General features: G+C 39.8%; 1 protein-coding gene across 6 annotated transcripts in view; it reads right to left on the bottom strand.

The window, feature by feature from the left end:
- LOC109418806 (rab11 family-interacting protein 4) overlaps positions 1-19,641 on the bottom strand; it is a 365,611-nt gene that overhangs the window by 190,162 nt on the left and 155,808 nt on the right. For all 6 annotated transcript variants that reach the window (XM_062861163.1, XM_062861160.1, XM_062861162.1 and 3 more), the window contains one exon: positions 8,495-8,533. In XM_062861163.1, the coding sequence (XP_062717147.1) occupies positions 8,495-8,533 (39 nt within the window). The remainder of the gene's footprint in view (positions 1-8,494; positions 8,534-19,641) is intronic.

The raw sequence follows: 19,641 nt of genomic DNA, 5'->3' as shown, positions 1-19,641 counted from the left end.
ACATGGTGTTTTTGGGGGTTTCGAAGAGTCTGAGGTGCGTTACATGGGGTTTCTGGGGATGTTAGGGGGATTTTGGAGGCATTCCAAAAAGCTTCAGAGCATTTTCGGCAGATATCAAAAACGTTACGGAAGCGTTACATGGTGTTTTCTGTGGTTTCGGAGGGTCTGAGGTGCGTTACATGGGGTTTCTGGGGATATTAGGGGGATTTTGGAGGCATTCCAAGTAGCTTCAGAGCATTTTTGGCAGATTTCAGAAACGTTACGGAGGCGTTACATGGCGTTTTCTGGGATTTCGGAGGGTCTGAGGTGCGTTACATGGGGTTTCTGGGGGTTTTAGGGGGATTTTGGAGGCATTCCAAAGAGCTTCAGAGCATTTTCGGCGGATTTCAGTAACGTTACAGAAGCGTTACATGGTGTTTTTGGGGGTTTCGAAGGGTCTGAGGTGCGTTACATGGGGTTTCTGGGGGTATTAGGGGGATTTTGGAGGCATTCCAAAGAGCTTCAGAGCATTTTCGGCAGATTTCAGAAACGTTACGGAGGCGTTACATGGTGGTTTCTGTGGTTTCGGAGGGTCTGAGGTGCGTTACATGGGGTTTCTGGGGGTATTAGGGGGATTTTGGAGGCATTCCAAGAAGCTTCAGAGCATTTTTGGCAGATTTCAGAAACGTTACGGAGGCGTTACATGGCGTTTTCTGGGGTTTCGGAGGATCTGAGGTGCGTTACATGGGGTTTCTGGGGGTATTAGGGGGATTTTGGAGGCATTCCAAGAAGCTTCAGAGCATTTTCAGCGGATTTGATTTCAAAGTCGTTACAAAGGCGTTTTTGAGGATGGCGGAAACCCTCAGTAGTGTCCCTATATTGTCCCAGAAACCCCAAGCGCCATATTTAATTCCAAAATGGCCTAGGATATCGGGTTTCAACATCAACTCAATTAGCCAGGTCTGAGAATATCCGTATGGCATGAGACTTTTTGATTTGATAGACGTGGGCCGTAACTATTCAGTTGGGAGCCACTGAATTTTGTTCCACTGCTCCATTAATGGTTATGACCCTCGGAACGCACAACCCGAAAAATTTTGTCTCCGCTTCTTCACACTTCCGGTTCCTAAGTTATACGCATGTCCCATTCGCAGTTTTCGGAACCACTGGTATTTCATTAGTTCACTCAATTTGAAAATCCACCACATTTTTTGCCGTGATTAAAAAAATGTCACAGTCACCCATGAATATTTCATCTGGTCATACATGAATGTTTTTGTTGCATGATAGTCAAGACCATACACCCACGATTATCATGCAAACTACAGTTTTTGATAGTACATTTTGGATCACTGACTCTGCGTCCCCACAACCCGCACGGACTGGGGTATTTGTTGTTATTGTTAGACGGAAAGGATGGGAGATCTGGGAGTCACCGTTGTTGGGTCAGTGATGCGATCCATGGATAGGGGTTATTTATAGTGTTCGTGATAGATTGTGTGGTGAATAAGGTGAATAAGGTCAAGCGGCACAGCACGCTTTGGTTGCATAACTTATAGGCGTTATATATACACTGTGCTGTGAGTGGAAGTTGGAAGGGAGGGAAACGACTTTTTTCCAATTCGTTTCTGGTTCTAGCGATGGCTATGAACATATGAATATACATGAGTTGTATATGTAGAGAAGAGAGTGCGAGAGAAAGTGGATAGAAAGATACAAAGTAGGATGAAAAGGATGAGCCAGGGATTGAACCCATGACCTTCTGCATACGAATCAGAAGCGGTAGCCACTAGACCACCAAGCCCTGCAAGTGTTTAGTTGTAAGCTACACGCACAAAAACACCAATTGTCAATGCATACTTGTTAAAGGAAGCAGTTTTGAACAGAGAATCGGTTGTTAAGGATCTAGGTGTCCTATTAGATTCGAAGCTAACTTTCATGGATCACATTTCGTATGTAGTATTAGTCAAGATCTGGGAAACCGAACAGCTGCCGGAGGAGGATAATCTGTCTCATCCACGAGAAAGGCGACAAGTTAATGTGTGAGAACTTTCGAGCGATCACCATTTTGAATGCTGCCAACAGAGTGCTATCTCAGATCATTTTCAGTCGCCTTTCACCTAAAGTAATTGAGTTCGTGGGAAGTGACCAAGCCGGTTTCAACGATGGCCGGCCAACAACGGACCAGATCTTCACCGTACGACAAATCCTCCAGAAATGCTGTGAATACCAGGTTCCAACGCACCACCTGTTCATCGACTTCAAGGAGGCCTACGACAGTATCAACCGCACAGAGCTATGGAAAATCATGGACGAGAACAGCTTTCCCGGAAAGCTTACCAGACTGATAAGAGCAACGATGGACGGTGTGCAGAACAGCGTAAGGATTTCGGGTGAACTATCCAGTTCATTCGAATCTCGACGGGGGCTACGACAAGGTAATGGACTCTCCAGCCTACTATTCAACATCGCCCTGGAAGGTGTTATGCGACGAGCCAGGCTCAACAGCCAGGTCACGATCTTCACGAAATCCGGCCAATTTGTCTATTTTACGGATGATATGGATATTATTGCTAGAACATTTGGAACGGTGGCAGAACTGTACACCCGTCTGAAACGTGAAGCAGTAAAGGTCGAACTCGTGGTGAATGCATCTAAGACAAAGTACATGCTGGTAGGTGGGACTGAGCGAGACAGGACAAGCCTTGGCAGCGATGTTACGATAGACGGGGACATTTTCGTGGTGGTAGAAGAATTCGTCTACTTTGGTTCTTTGTTAACAGCTGATAATAACGTGAGCCGTAAAGTATGAAGACGCATCATCAGTGGAAGTCGTGCCTTCTACGGGCTCCAGAAGAAACTGCGGTCAAAAAAGATTCACCCCGCACCAAATGTACCATGTTCAATGCGTTAATAAGGCCAGTGGTCCTCTAAGGACACGAGAGCTGGACGATGCTCGAGGATGACCTGCAAGCGGTGTGTGGCAGCGAGAGATGAACCACGAGCTCGCTGCACTCTACGGTGAACCCAACAGCCTGAAAGAGGCTAAAGCTGGACGGATACGGTGGGCAGGACATTTTGCAAGAATGCCGTACAACAACCCTGCATAGTTGGTGTTTGCTAACCATCCGGTTGGTACAAGTTGGCGTGGCGCGCAGAGAGCACGATGGGCGGACCAGGTGGAGCGTGATCTGGCGAGCGTTGGCGTGATCGAAGCGACGTTGGAGAGCTGCAGCTGCAAATCGAGTATTATGGGGGGCAAATGGTTGATTCAGTGTTGTCATGAATTTGAACTAAATAAATGAAAATGAAATTAAATACCACATAAAGCTTAGCATCGAGGCTTATAGTACAAGTTTACTATACCGGAATTAGTTTCATAACTTTTCGTAATTTGACAAAGTTCGATAAAAATAAAATGATTATGACCCAGGTTTTCTTGATAACTAATTAGCCAAAACATCATGATTTGGAATAAGCATTAGTTTAAAACTGCGCAAAACGCTAAGGACCGCTTGTTTATGTTAAAAATTCATTTCTTTAATTAGTCATATCTTTAGACAGTCGTAAACTACGTCAGCTGTTCCCAACGAGATGCAAAAGGAAGGTAAAGAAGATGATGCTCCAATGAACAAAAACCCCTTCCTGTGACAGTCGTGGAGAAGTAGAGGTAATCTCTAGTAGCAATGCATGCCATACTAACATTCCTTCCCTTCCTCGATGACCATAAGAACGTGGTCAGTGCCGTAATTGACTTATCAAAGCTTGGAACTTTCAAAGATGCACATTGATAATGGTAAGCTACTCCCAAGCTCCGATGGATTGCTCCTTGTGCAATTTCGATTGTTCTGGTCAATCACGGAGTAGCAACTACGAATTGTACGGTCATTTATGCTCATTAGCGTGGGTCATGCGGTATTTTTTCTGATCAAGGGTTTTTAGTTCCTTTTTGGGTCCTGAACGAAATATGTAACTGATGTAAAAGCATAGCCTCAGATGTTCTGAAAAACTTTTCCGAAGACCGTAAGACGATCCGAGTCTTGTGACAAAAGTTATAACCTGCTGATCGTCTAAAGGTGCTTAACATTTAACATGTCGTAAAAAAATAACATAAAATGTGAATGCCCAAATTTTGCACAGTTGTTTGGGACATAAAAAGCACTAAAAAAACATTGATCTGACAGAATCTGATCAATTTTACCATACAATGATGACCCGCCCTAATGCTCATGATCATGTTTACAATTCATATCTTTAGACAGTCTGGAAAAGATTCTTAATCTATAGGGTGCGGGCACCGGATTTAACCAGTCTAAGGGAAATCATTTTTATAAAAATAATCAATTATTTTATGAAAACTACTAATGCGTCAAATGAAAGGTTTCGACTTAAATTTTATAAGAAAAATGCAAAAATGAAGCTAATACTTGATTTTTGTATTAAAAATGCCACTGGACAAAATAGAAGCATTGCCGCAGTTTTGGCCATATTCTCAACTTTGGTTTCTATTTTGACCAATCACGTGTATTTATTATGGGAGTGGCCAAATTAGAAGCACCCTGGCCAAAATAGACATACAGGGAGTGGCCAAAATGTTTGGGATAGGCAACTTTTTTTTCTCTCACAAAAAAGTTCAATACGCTGTAACTTTTTGTAGAGTGCATCAAGAATTCTCAAATTTTGACTGTTTGTTTACCTACTATATGTGCATCATTCGTACAATTTTGAGCTCGATTGGTTAATCTTTAGCGAAGCTAGAATTGTTCTCGCAATACACTATTTTTAGACAACTTATTTTTGAACTGTCATATCTCGGAAACCAGTGAACCGAATTTAATAAACTTTTGAACATTAGTCAACAATACATTGATGATTCTCATGTTATTAAAACATAGGTACTTTTTGAACGTTGAAAAAAGTTAACATGGATTGAAACTTTTTGGATCTTTCTCGAAAAAAATGTAATATTTTTACATCAATGTCATTAAATTTTGGTGTTGAAATCCAAAGATTTTCTGCTTCTGTTTTCAATATATCTCTGATAAGATACATTAGAGCCTATTCGGATTGAAAGAATAACACATTTAGTAATTTTTGTATAATATTGTAAATTTGACTTATTTTCCTCTATATGGGTAAAAATGGAAAACTAGCATAACTTTATTCACCGTGAGAAAATATTACATTTTTTAGCGTCGTATCAAGTATCAATATATTGTTGATATCCGTTCAAAATTTCATTCAATTTGGCTCACTAGTTTCCGAGGTACGACAGTTCAAATATTAGTTGCCTAAAAAATGGTGTTTTACCAGAATGGTTCTAATTTCGCGAAAGATTAACCAACCGAGTTCAAATTTGTACCAATCATGTACATATAATAGGTGAACAAACAATCTTAATTTGAGAATTGTTGATGCACTCTATGAAAAGTTACAGCATGTTGAACATTTTTGTGAGAGAAGTAAAAGTTGCCTATCCCAAACATTGTGGCCATCCCCTGTATGAGAGCTAATTTTTAGGGGAAATTATTTTTTTCTTCCAGTTTTCAAAGCTGAAATCATCATAATATATTAGGATCTTCCAGTAAAAAATGAATTTATTCCGGTTTTGATCGCAACAGGCTGAATACCGCACTATGGCCAAAACTAAAGCTTCTATACTACCGTAAAATGGGGTATCTTTGATAATGCGGGTAGCTTTGATAGTGCGACAGGCATTGTATAGTTTAACTTATAACTATGATTCCTTTAATCAGTTTAGAAAAAGGCAAACGTAGATCAAAGCTATATACATATATGAAAATCCATCTTAAACGTATTTTCACTAAAACCGAGTTTATATCAAACTTATTGAGCCAAAAATTGTTGATATTGTTGTCATTTGTTATCTCCTTCAAACAATCTGTTGTACGACTCTGTTTCAATTATTTTTTCCAATGAATGGCTACTTATTCTTGGTAGATCCATCATAGTAGATTCCAAATCTGGCCTTGAATCTCTTAACGAAGTGTGTATTTACGTAATGGAAGCAATTTTGTAAATTGGGGCATAATTCTCCATACATCGATAAACGCCTAAAAGTATGCAATGCCCTTGTAATTTCATGTAGATAAATCTGTGTTGTTTAAAATTTGGTAATAAAACATTAAAAAACACCCAAAACTACCTAAAAAAAGAAAACTCGCCATAAATAGCACGTAATCTTACCTTAATGTACCGTTAAACATACATTTTTACGAAGATAATGATTTTTGATAGCTATATTCACTGTGTTTTTCACTTAGTACTCCACAAACTCATTTTTATATGTAGAGTTTAGTAAAAAAAATCAATGTGTTGAATTAAAAAATCTATCTGATATGTTCCACAAGGCTTATCTCATCATGTTCATACTCCTAAGATTTCCATCTGTTTTTTTAAAGATTCGATGAGTTTTTCTGGGCACTATCAAAGTTACCCCAAAACGAAAATCTGATTCTCGCTCATATGGAAAACTAAAAGTCACCCAAAATATTTGAAATCATTAAATCCTTTAATTGCAATTGATAACTGATACCCCAGTACTTGTTTTAAAAATATAAAACTAGGGGAAATACTGTTACATGGAAAAATATTAAGTATATTCACTGAAAAACTATCAAAGTTACCCCATTTTACGGCATATATAAAAATGCAGTGGCATACGCGCATAACTCGCGAACGGAATGTCGGATTTGGGTCGTCTTTGTTTTGTTCTGTTAATTTTCACTCAATGAAGGTTTATGAGGCACAAAACATGGAGAAATTAAGAATTTTTGAAATCGGGGTTTCCATGCATATCGAACGGGGACTCCGACTTGGAACGTCAAAAAAACGCGGTAGGCAAGAGAAAGACAGCTAGTTTTATTATAAATATTAAAAAGATGATGTTCCGATGAGCTTCTTAAAAAAATAATGAATTTTGAACTATTTATAAGATAATAACGGTATTTTCTGAAGACTACTCATAAGAGTACGTAATAATCTTAACATTTTTGTTTGTACAATCTTTAATATCACCACAATTGCATTCATGGAAATATAATCAAAATTGGTTCGAAAATAACGTTCACGTTCTAATGCGCATATCAATGAACACCCCTTGTTCCCCATACAAACTTCGACATAAACTGTGTATGTTTTTCAAAAAAAAAATCTACACTTTGACACTTCCGGGGTCCCAAACCCCTTTTCTTTTCATTTTCATCCCATAGCGCAAACTACTGTTGAAGGATGTACACAGCCAGATTGTGATGGAATTCAGCAAGTTTTTACCAAGAATTCAGCAATTCGTTTTGGTTTTTGCATTGATGAAAGCGTTTACTGTGTGCCTATTATGGACCAGTAATTTGGCAGACCTCCCCGAGTAGAAGAAAAAGGTACAATAATAGCATATTTTGGTATCGTGATCAAACAATGCTAATAGTTTGATGAATATAAAAGATTAAAGATCTATAAATAACACCATCATCATCATAAATTTAGTTCTTGTAAAATCCAACCAACAGTAGCGACCTATCCGTTTGATCTTCGAATATTCAAATTGAATTACTTTTCAAATTATCCAGGAATGATTATTCATATTCTATGCATCACATCAATCAAAGCAACATCAACGATTCTTTAATACTGGTTGTTTTATGATTTTGCTGCCATTTCTCATTACTGAAAAAAATAACATACCTACAACGATGAAATACCCTTTGAACTGCAAAATGTGACATGTATTAAAAAAGTCTGCGACTCGCATGACTTGATTCAGCCAAACCATATGTGACTGTGAATAAAATTGAGAATTCCGAGAAATCCATGATTCGGCAGAAAACATCACAACAGTTCAGAGAAGGACGCAAATTTTGCGAAAAATATGCACACATATAAGGCTGTACTAATAATAATTATGATATAAGGTACCTATATGTGAAACTACATAATTTATGTACCAATCTGTTTTCACCCGGCTCCTCGGTCGGTCGACCAAAAAAGCCAACATATTACACATTCAAATTAGTCACATACATTTCTGACGCACGGACACATACCACAACTGAGCCGAATGCGCATATAGATTCCCTTAGGTATGTACAGTACCGGACATGAGTATGTTGTAACGCCGTGTCATAGTAGTTATGCCCTCCAAAATTAAAAAAAAAAAACATAAATTCTTATTTTCCCCACGGAATTTTGGCACACCCATTTTCACACTCAGTTCACTTTGTCACCCTGAGATCACACATTTGCCCGGCACTGTAAATGTGCGGTCACATTTTTATTCGCACCGGTACGCTCCCAGAATATCTGTGCTACGAGTTCCGTTTTTATTGTTTACCACTTACATATACAGATGGTAAACATTGCGCATTGGCATGCCTTAACTTTCCTTTGTTTCATAACGGGTTCACCTTACTGGAGAGTACATGCGCGAGGTAATGTTTGCCAAAAATGACGCATTTTAGTAGTGTTCTAAGAAGAACTGAGAGAATGGGGCAATACTTACTTGGCTAAGGCATTGGATCCCAGCTGTCTCTTTCCGGAGCTGAAACGAAAACAATAAGAAAATGAGTTCAGTATGACATCATGGACGGCTATCGAGATCGTGCAATAAACAAGGGAGAACACGATAACTAACGTCCCACAAAAAGCCATATTAAGTACAACCTCCACCAAACAAAACCGACACCTTCGCGCAAAGTTACAAATCAATAAGGGGATACACTAAACAGCGTAAATAACATCGTAAGCTAAGATTTTCTGCTTTTTGAAATGTTTCATAGAATTGCGATTAAAATAATAAAAGATTGCCTTGAAGTTTGCGACGTCTAAGCAGGAAAATATTTAACGCAGCGGTTTACACTGCTTAGTGAATCCCCTCAATTATGCTTATATTAGTAATGAGTAGGCATATTTAACTTTTTCTGTATTTATAAAATATTTTTTGATTCACCACCTCGGAAGCATTTTTCCGACAACACATCGGAATTTCATTTGGCAGCACAGTTTTATTTTCATAAGACGTTTATTCTGAACTTGATATCAACCTTAAAACGTAAATTAAGCTGTACTAAATAATATTCTTCTTTACACTCTTCTTGGCACAACGCTCTCACCGTACAAAGCATGTTTCTCAACTTTTAGTTTGATGAGCACTTCCACAGTTATTAACTGAGAGCTTCCTTTGCCAATGATTATTTTGCATATGTATCGTGTGGTAGACACGAAGAAACTCTTTGCCCAAGGAAATTTACATATAGAAAAGTTTATGTACCGACCGGGAATCGAACCCATCACTCTCTGTTTGGCATTGCTGAATACCCACGCACATACAGCTGTGACTATATGGGCCCTGTACTAAATATTATTATTATGACTCCTGCAAATAACCTTCCAAACGAATTCTGATTAATAGCTCTGTCTATGGTTCAAAGGCTTTTTTTTAAATCAACTCAAGCTGGTCGTCAAATGAAAAAAGTGTGCACAGTCTAATCTGTCGCATAGCGGAAGTTATTTTATATTATTGCGCTTTGCAAAGCGTCGCGCGCTGTAGGATGCGTTTCAATGTTTTACATAATTCATAGTATGTTTGAAACTGTGGATATTCAGCAATACCAAGCTGAGAGTTATGGGTTCGAATCTCGGTCAGTCCAGAAACTTTTCTTTATGTAAATGTCATGGATTTTCTTGGGCATAGAGTATGTTCGTGACATGATGTACGAATGCAATAATGGTCATTGCCATGAAATATCTCAGTTAATATTGATTGATTGATTTATCTTTATTAAAGAGACTTTCAGCCCTTGGCTCAAAAAATCAGTTAATAATTATGGAAGTACTCATAGAACCCAGCTCAGAAGCAGGCTCTAAAATAGGGACGATATGATAAGAAAAGGGAAAGAAGAAACTAAAAAGTGTTTCAGTAGTAGAATATTTTAATAATGAAGCATTCAAAATGGACGCATTACTTCAATATCGGTTATAATCAAATAAGGATACACGATTAAAAAATGTTTACCCTAATAGCTTTTTTTTACGAATGGAAAATAGCCAAAACGACAAATGGCCGAATGCGTATTCGGTTCGTTAGTTCTCGTTAGGTTAAGTAAATAGTTCGACCATTTATCTATTCAGTCAACTGTCCTTTCACCATTTAGTTTTGTCGTTTGTCCCCTGTTTTTCCTTAATTTCCTCCCATTTAACTACGTCCTGTCGTCTATCGATAAATCCTGTTGTTTTTTTTTTCAACCCCGAGACAGGAAGTGAAAGCATACATACTTCCACGCGTCGCTGCAAGTACAGCCTGGGCTAGCTTTCTAACTTCAGCTAGATTTCGAAGGTGCGTATCGAGCTTATGTCAACCAAGGAGGTGGGGCTCAAAGAGAGTGTCAATTTTGGCAGAGTATGAACTGCTTGATTGATACAATGTTAGCAGACCAGGCAACGAATTAACCCGTTTCGGTCCTAGTTGGGAATTTAATTTCAAAAAATCACTGTGACTTCATTTTCCAACCGATTTTTACGAAATTTTGTACGAAGATCGCGCTACATCTCTAGTTGTATGGAAAAATATTAAAATGGTATTTTGGTCCTTGGGGTCTGAGTTATTGAAGGGGTTATATGGGTCAAATCAGGTCAAAAATGGACCAACTTCCTTTTAACCACTGATTACTTGTAAAAAACACATGCAATATGATTGCAAACATGTTCAATTATCTTTTTATTATTACAGACGCAAAGTTTGAGTAAATTGGGATTGTCTGGTTTTGGTTCCGGATTTTCCGGGTCGCGTTTGGGGTGCGTTCGGAGGACACTTCTCAAACGTTCCCTACACATGACATTTTTTCTCGCATAATTCTAAAAACAGGCTTTTCATGATTCATTCTTCATGATTTTGCATACTAAGTATATTGAAGGAATATTCAAAGGTTTTTTTGACATATTGGCCGACATCCCGGATGTTCCGGAAACCTGGGACCATCCGGGGAAGTGGCCATTTTCCAAACAGTTATGAAACATGGCTTGCGACATATCAATCTTCATGATTTTGCAAAACAAGTATGTTAGAGGAGATTTCAGAGGTTTTTGGACATATTGGCCACCATTCCGGATGTTCCGGGAACCTGGGACCACCCGGGGAAGTGGCCATTTTCCAAACAGTTATGAACAGTTATGATTTTGCAAACGAAGTATGTTAGAGGACAATTTACAGGTTTTTGGACATATTGGCCACAATTCCGGATGTTCCGGGAACCTGGAACCACCCGAGGAAGTGGCCATTTCTCAAATAGTTATGAAACATGGTTTGCGACATATCAATCTTCATGATTTTGCAAAACAAGTATGTTAGAGTAGAATTCAGAGGTTTTTGGACATATTGGCCACCATCCCGGATGTTCCGGGAAATTGGGAACACCCGGGGAAGTGGCCATTTTCCAAACAGTTATGAAACATGGCTTGCGACATATCAATCTTCATGATTTTGCAAAACAAGTATGTTAGAGGAGAATTCAGAGGTTTTTAGACATATTGGCCGCCATCCCGGGTGTTCCGGGAACCTGGAACCACTCGGGGAAGTGGCCATTTTCAAATTGTTATGAAACATGGCTTGCGACATATCAATCTTCATGATTTTGCAAATCAAGTATGTAAGAGGAGACTTCATAGGTTTTTGGACATATTGGCCACAATTACGGATGTTCCGGGAACTTGGAACCACCTGGGGAAGTGGCCATTTTCCAAACAATTATAAAACTTTGCTTGCGACATATCAATCTTCATGATTTTGCAAAACAAGTATGTTAGAGGAGAATTTAGAGGTTTTTGGATGCATTGGCTACGATCCCGGATGTTCCGGGAACCTGGAACCACCCGGGAAAGTGACTATTTCCCAAATAGTTATGAAACATGGTTTGCGACATATCAATCTTCATGATTTTGCAAAACAAGTAAGTTAGAGTAGATTTCAGAGATTGTTGAACATATTGGCTGCCATCCTGGATGTTCCGGGAACCTCGAACCACCCGGGGAAGTGGCCATTTTCCAAATTGTTATGAAACATGGTTTGCGACATATAAATCTTCATGATTTTGCAAATGAAGTATGTTAGAGTGGAATTCAGCGGGTTTTGGACATATTGGCTACCATCTTGAATATTCTGGTAACCGGGGACCACCCAGGGAAGTGACCATGCCCCAATAAATTATGCAACATGGCTTGCGACATATCAATCTTCATGATTTTGTAAATTAGGTGGGTTAGAGGAGAATACAGATGGTTGTGGACATATTGGATAATACTCCGGATGATCTGGGAACTTGCAGCCAACCAAGGAAGTGGCCATTTTCCCGGAACATCCAGACATGGTTGCCAATATGTCCAAAAATTTCTGAACTCCAATCTTACATACTTGTTTGGCAAAATCATGAAGATTGATATGTCGCAATCCATGTTTCATATTTGTTTGGAAAATGGCCACTTCCCCAGGTGGTTCCAGGTTCCCGGAACATCCGAAATTGTGGCCAATATGTCCAAAAATATTCGAATTCTACTCTAATATACTTGTTTTGCAAAATCATGAAGACTGATATGTCGCAAGCCGTGTTGCATAACTGTTTGGGGACCACTTCCCGGGTGGTTCCAGGTTCCCGGAACATCCGGAATTGTGACCAATATGTCCAAAAACCTCTGAATTCTCCTCTAACATACTTGTTTTGCAAAATAATGAAGATTGATATGTCGCAAGCCATGTTTCATAACAATTTGGAAAATGGTCACTACTTCGGGTGGTTCCAGGTTCCCAGAACATACGGAATTGTGGCCAATATGTCCAAAAACCTCTAAATTCTCCTCTAACATACTTGTTTTGCAAAATCATGAAGATTGATATGTCACAAGCCATGTTTCATAACAATTTGGAAAATGGTCACTACTTCGGGTGGTTCCAGGTTCCCTGAACATACGGAATTGTGGCCAATATGTCCAAAAACCTCTAAATTCTCCTCTAACATACTTGTTTTGCAAAATCATGAAGATTGATATGTCGCATGCCTTGTTTCATAATTGTTTGGAAAATGGCCACTTCCCCAGGTGGTTCCAGGTTCCCGGAACATCCGGAATGGTGGCCAATATGTCCAAAAACCTCTAAATTCTCCTCTAATATACTTGTTTTGCAAAATCATGAAGATTGATATGTCGCAAGCCATTTCATAACTATTTGAGAAATGGCCACTTCCTCGGGTGGTTCCAGGTTCCCGGAACATCCGGAATTGTGGCCAATATGTCCAAAAACCTGTAAATTCTCCTCTAACATACTTCGTTTGCAAAATCATGAAGATTGATATGTCGCAAGCAATGTTTCATAACTGTTTGGAAAATGGCCACTTCCCCGGGTGTTCCCAGGTTCCCGGAACATCCGGGATGATGGCCAATATGTCCAAAAACTTCTGAATTCTACTCTAACATACTTGTTTTGCAAAATCATGAAGATTGATATGTCGCAAACCATGTTTCATAACTATTTGAGAAATGGCCACTTCCTCGGGTGGTTCCAGGTTCCCGGAACATCCGGAATTGTGGCCAATATGTCCAAAAACCTGTAAATTGTCCTCTAACATACTTCGTTTGCAAAATCATGAAGATTGATATGTCGCAAGCCATGTTTCATAACTGTTTGGAAAATGGCCACTTCCCCGGGTGTTCCCAGGTTCCCGGAACATCCGGAATTGTGGCCAATATGTCCAAAAACCTCTGAATTCTACTCTAACATACTTGTTTTGCAAAATCAAAAAGATTGATATGTCGCAAACCAAGTTTCATAACTATTTGAGAAATGGCCACTTCTTTGGGTGGTTCCAGGTTCCCGGAACATCCGGAATTGTGGCCAATATGTCCAAAAACCTGTAAATTCTCCTCTAACATACTTCGTTTGCAAAATCATGAAGATTGATATGTCGCAAGCCATGTTTCATAACTGTTTGGAAAATGGCCACTTCCCCGGGTGTTCCCAGGTTCCCGGAACATCCGGGATGGTGGCCAATATGTCCAAAAACCTCTGAATTCTACTCTAACATACTTGTTTTGCAAAATCATGAAGATTGATATGTCGCAAGCCATGTTTCATAACTGTTTGGAAAATGGCCACTTCCCCGGATGGTCCCAGGTTTCCGGAACATCCGGGATGGCGGCCAATATGTCAAAAAAATCTTTGAATATTCCTTCAATATACTTAGTATGCAAAATTATGAAGAATGAATCATGACAAGCCTGTTTTTAGAATTATGCGAGAAAAAATGTCATGTGTAGGGAACGTTTGAGAAGTGTCCTCCGAACGCACCCCAAACGCGACCCGGAACATCCGGAACCAAAACCAGACAATCCCAATTTACTCAAACTATGCGTCTGTAATAATAAAAAGATAATTGAACATGTTTGCAATCATATTGCATGTGTTTTTTACAAGTAATCAGTGGTTAAAAGGAAGTTGGTCCATTTTTGACCTGATTTGACCCATATAACCCCTTCAATAACTCAGACCCCAAGGACCAAAATACCATTTTAATATTTTTCCATACAACTAGAGATGTAGCGCGATCTTCGTACAAAATTTCGTAAAAATCGGTTGGAAAATGAAGTCACAGTGATTTTTTGAAATTAAATTCTCAACTAGGACCGAAACGGGTTAAGGGAATTTCCGAGTACCCCAATTTACACAAGAATGCCAAGGATCACCGCTCATGCTTTACAATACAGTTGGAAAAACTAGAACAACACCTGGCCACAATGATGCATAAAGCACTAAAGCGGACCGGAAGTGTTGGTGAGCCAGCCCCCACCTTGATTGTTTTATTGATTATGTACCCGATATTCCAACAGAAATAAAAAGAAAACATTAACAATTCCTGAGTCCATGTACTTCGTAATATGTACGCCACTAGGGTTAAGCGATGTTCTACATTTTAAGTGTTATTTGTACCATTCTGCGTTTCAGGACACCTAGTTTTCTAGGTTCTATGTTTTTAAATTATGCTTTTGATACATTAAGCTAAAAATTTTGCATCAAGAGCGTTGAGTGGGGCTAAAATCTAAATTTGTTCAAAGTGATCCATAATAGCGTCAAACGATCAGTTTCTAGGTCACATTATGGATCACTGTTGAATGTCACATTATTTTAGTATTTGAATCCTAGAATCAAGCAAAACTTCGCTAAAAAGACTGAAACATATCTTATCGAATTTATATCGACGGTGATGAAATCGAGGCGGTTGAAGAATTCGTGTACTTGGGCTCACTGGTGACCGCCGTCAACGACACCAGCAGAGAAATTCAGAGGCGCATTGTGGCAGAAAATCGTGCTTACTTTGGACTCCGCAGAACTCTACGATCGAATAAAGTTCGCCGTAACATGAAGTTAACCATCTACAAAACGCTGATTAGACCGGTCGTCCTCTATGGGCACGAAACATGGACCCTACGTGCAGAGGACCAACGCGCCCTTGGAGTTTTCGAACGGAAGGTGCTGCGTACCATCTACGGCGAAGTGCAGATGGAAGACGGGATTTGGAGAAGGCGAATGAACCACGAGCTGCATCAGCTGCTGAGAGAACCAACCATTGTCCACACCGCGAAAATCGGGAGGCTACGGTGAACGGGTCACGTCATCACTATCAGGATGTCGGATAGCAGCCCGACTAAAATGGTGCTCGAGAGTCATCCGGCCGGTACAAGAAGACATGGTGCGCAGCGAGCTAGGTGGGTCGACCAAGTGGAGGACGATCTGCGGACCCTACGCAGAGTGCGGAACTGGAGACAAACAGCCATGGACCGAGTGGAATGGAGACGGCTACTATGTACAGCAGAGGCCAGCCTGATCGGTAAGGAAAGTATATCTTATCGAAGACATACTAGCGGTTTTTATATCAAAACCGACTAAATGAGTAGCTACTTATGGAATTCGGCTATTTTCTGGAAGTTATGAGAAGACAACTCTATCGTTGCATTACAATACATTTGATTTTCGGATTAAGCTCTTGTAAATCACTTTTTATCTCAGAAAACAAATAGGATCATAAACATGTTTATGTTAACGTCCGCTATGCACGAAGTGCCTCAATTTTGAGCAAACGCACCTTTCTTTGCTAATAAATCCGCACATGTTTCGGAGTCACAAGCTGCAAGCAGGAAGGTGACAACAATAATGGTGACAGCCTTGTGGAAGGAGCTCTTAGCCGAAGCAGCACACATGTCCCAGAAGGGTCACGGCAATGTAGTATGTTGTGCTGGCACAGGAATCATGATTTATTTTAAGTAGAGGCCCAAATATTAGCCCTGTTCAATAACGCAGGTTCAACTTGCTCGAAGTTGCTGCATCCTGCTTTTACCCATTTGTCAAAAATTGGGTAAGAGCAGGGATGCTGCAAATTTGACCTTCTGATACCTGCCTCTCACCCCAGTCGGTCGCAATGTTATTTACGTCATTTACGCATGAGACCTAATAATCTGGTATTCCGTTTTGAGATACAGTTTCCAATGGAACTGGATGTCGAAAAACACAGTAGGTAGGCAGTATGACGTTTGTCAGGACCAATAAATTCTATCCCGTTGCCATGTGAACAGTTCATCTATAACACTTACTTATCGATAAAATTAATCTAACTCAATGCCTCTACATATGAGTTCAAAGCCTTTTCGGCGAGTTCGATCAATGATTCATCGCTATAAGCAAACCAAATACACGCAAAAGAACTTGACCATCATCGTACTAGCGCAAGGTCAGTTTACTAACCTTGTATTACGTGCTCCAATTATAGTGCCCTAGAAACACATTATGCGGTCGTTGGCTCGACCAAAAAGAAATGCGTGACATACCAATTGCTACGGTTTTTTTTACCAACTACGATACCGTAATAGTATCAGTTGAGTTGTCACAGAACGCTACTCTTCCGTACATACCTACAAGTTGATTTTATCTTAACATTCGTCACGTACTTGCTCATACGTGTTGATACAACTTTATACACAGGTGAAGTTATAAGCGATAAGCATGTGTACTGATAACATTTTTTTAGGAGAAGCTTGCAATCGACCGAACACCGGCTTTGCAACGGTAAAGTATCTTTGTTTCAACTGAAGCAAATATGATGTTATAACAGGAATGTGACTGAATTAATTAAGTTATTACTTCAAACTCCGTATGTACACCTATATAGATTAAGTATTGTTGAATTCTCAGCTGAGTATCTCACAAGAGGTACAAATGACGAATCACAGCCGCGAAAAAGCAGTGATATCTAAACAATAAAAGTGGCATTTTTCGCAATATCTGCCGGTCGTTATCAGCACCTAGTTAATCTGAATCGTTAAAATCTCCATACACACAATCGCCATCATTCATCGCGGTATAACGTGTAAGGTAGGTATAGCAAGGTATAAAAATAGCCGCTGCCATTCCCACAGGCAAAATACCCGTTAGATAAACAAAACGTTCCGGCAATCGGGTTTTACCTTGGACGGCCCAAGCAGCAGCGGGCAGGTGAAAGCTTGATAATCGGGCACACAGTAGTGTGTTCGTCGTCATCACAGTCAGTGTCATTATTGTCCGTCCGTCCGGCGTCATGATGAACTGCAACAACAGCTCAGCATATAGAAGCAGTGCACTTGCTACTGCGGGAGACATTCCATCCGGTACGACTGGCTACGACATCAACAAAAAAAATCGTCGTACGAAAGTAGCCTATCTGTATTGTGGGTTATCCACATGAAGTTCAGTTTTATGATATGTGTGGTATTGCAAAAGTCTATCGCTGGGAGCTAATCTAACTCAGACAGCATCGAAAACATTTAGCATTATTATCTAGGTTACGACATGTAGACGGCTGGACTTGTGACTCAGTTCAGATTCTGTCTAGAGGTGTACTTGACGTTTCATGAAGCCTCAAGATCCTCTGAACAGATATTTATCAACAAAACTGAAGACTGAGTTATGCAAGGTTTGTTTTTTTTTAATAAAATGATTACCTAAATTTCAAGCGAAACGCACAAAATAGGAATTTTCATCCCTTTCCCCTTCTTAAGAAATTTCCACTAAAAGATTATCACACGTTTGAGGATCCCGTCTCCCGCTTAAAATTGGGTCTTACCATTTGGGCAAGTGTACCTATTTTGATATCTGAAACAAAAAAGCATCAAACACGTGTTTCTGTTGCATGCATGAATGTCAGAGCAATCAAACGTTGTAATTTTTACTTGGCTAGGATAGCCTAAGCAAAAATCGAGAAATTAACAGCACAGGATAGTCAAGTCAGGATAGTAAGACGATTTTTTCTAGATTTTTTTTAATTTTTTCTCCGATTTTCAAAACAAGCAAAAGGTCACAATTCATGATATTTTTATATAGAATCCTATATAAAAATTCCAATGTTAAGTTGTTTAATGTTGAAATGTATAAACAATCAAATTTGTAGTTAGATTTAGTTTCTAGCTTAGTTGACCTGAAAATAATATATGTGTTATAATATTTTAAAACAATAGGCAAATGCCTACAATCATGATAAAAATAATAATCATAAAGTAAAAGATTTTTTACATTTTTTATTCCAAAAAACCTGGGACCTTGTCAAGTATACGAATTCTTCAACCGCCTCAATTCCATCACCGTCGATATAAATTCGCGGTGATTCCTCCCTGGAGCCCTTTGCCATCATGTACTTTGTCTTCGACACATTAATGACTAATCCGATTCGCCTGGCTTCATTCTTTAGACGGATGTACGTTTCCGCCATCGTCTCAAATTTACGAGCAATAATATCAATATCATCAGCGAAACCAAGCAGCTGAACGGACTTCGTGAAAATCGTTCTACTCATGTTTATCCCCGCTCTTCTAATTACACCCTCCTAAAGCAATGTTGAACAGCAAGCACGAAAGACCATCACCTTGCCGTAACGTTCTGCGAGATTCGAAGGGGCTCGAGAGTGTCCGTGATACTCGAACTACGCACATCACTCGATCCATCGTCGCCTTGATCAATCGTATCAGTTTATCCGGGAATCCGTATTCGTGCATAATCTGCCATAGCTGTCCTCGATCGATTGTATCATACGCCGATTTGAAATCGATGAACAAGTGATGTGTGGGCACGTTGTATTTGCGGCATTTCTGCAACACCTGGCGGATGGCGAACACCTGGTCCGTTGTAGCACGTTCATCCATAATTCCAGCCTGATATTGCCCCACGAACTCTCTTGCAATCGGTGATAGACGGCGGCATAAAATTTGAGAGAATATTTTGTAGGCAGCGCTCATTAGTGTGATCGCGCGGTAGTTCCCGCAATCCAACTTGTCGTCCTTTTTGTAGATGGGACACACGATACCTTCCATCCATTCGTCCAGTAATACTTCCTCCTCTCAAATCTTGGTAATGAATCAGTTTTTAGTGCGCTCCCCAGAGCTTCTCCACCGAATTTTAGAAGCTCGCTTGGTAGTTGATTTGCTCCAGCGGCTTTGTTGTTTTTCAACCGGCCAACCTTCTCCTCAATCTCTTGGAGGTCAGGGGCCGGAAGTCTTTCGTCCTGTGCACATACTCCTAGATCTGTTACCATGCCACCTTCGGTACTTGCAATGTCGCCATTGAAGTGCTCATCGTAATGCTGCCGC

This window comes from Aedes albopictus, chromosome 3, assembly GCF_035046485.1.
Source record: "Aedes albopictus strain Foshan chromosome 3, AalbF5, whole genome shotgun sequence".
In the NCBI taxonomy this organism is placed as follows: domain Eukaryota; kingdom Metazoa; phylum Arthropoda; class Insecta; order Diptera; family Culicidae; genus Aedes; species Aedes albopictus.
Note: the sequence above shows the minus strand (reverse complement) of the source record. Positions and strands in the feature narration are given on the sequence as shown.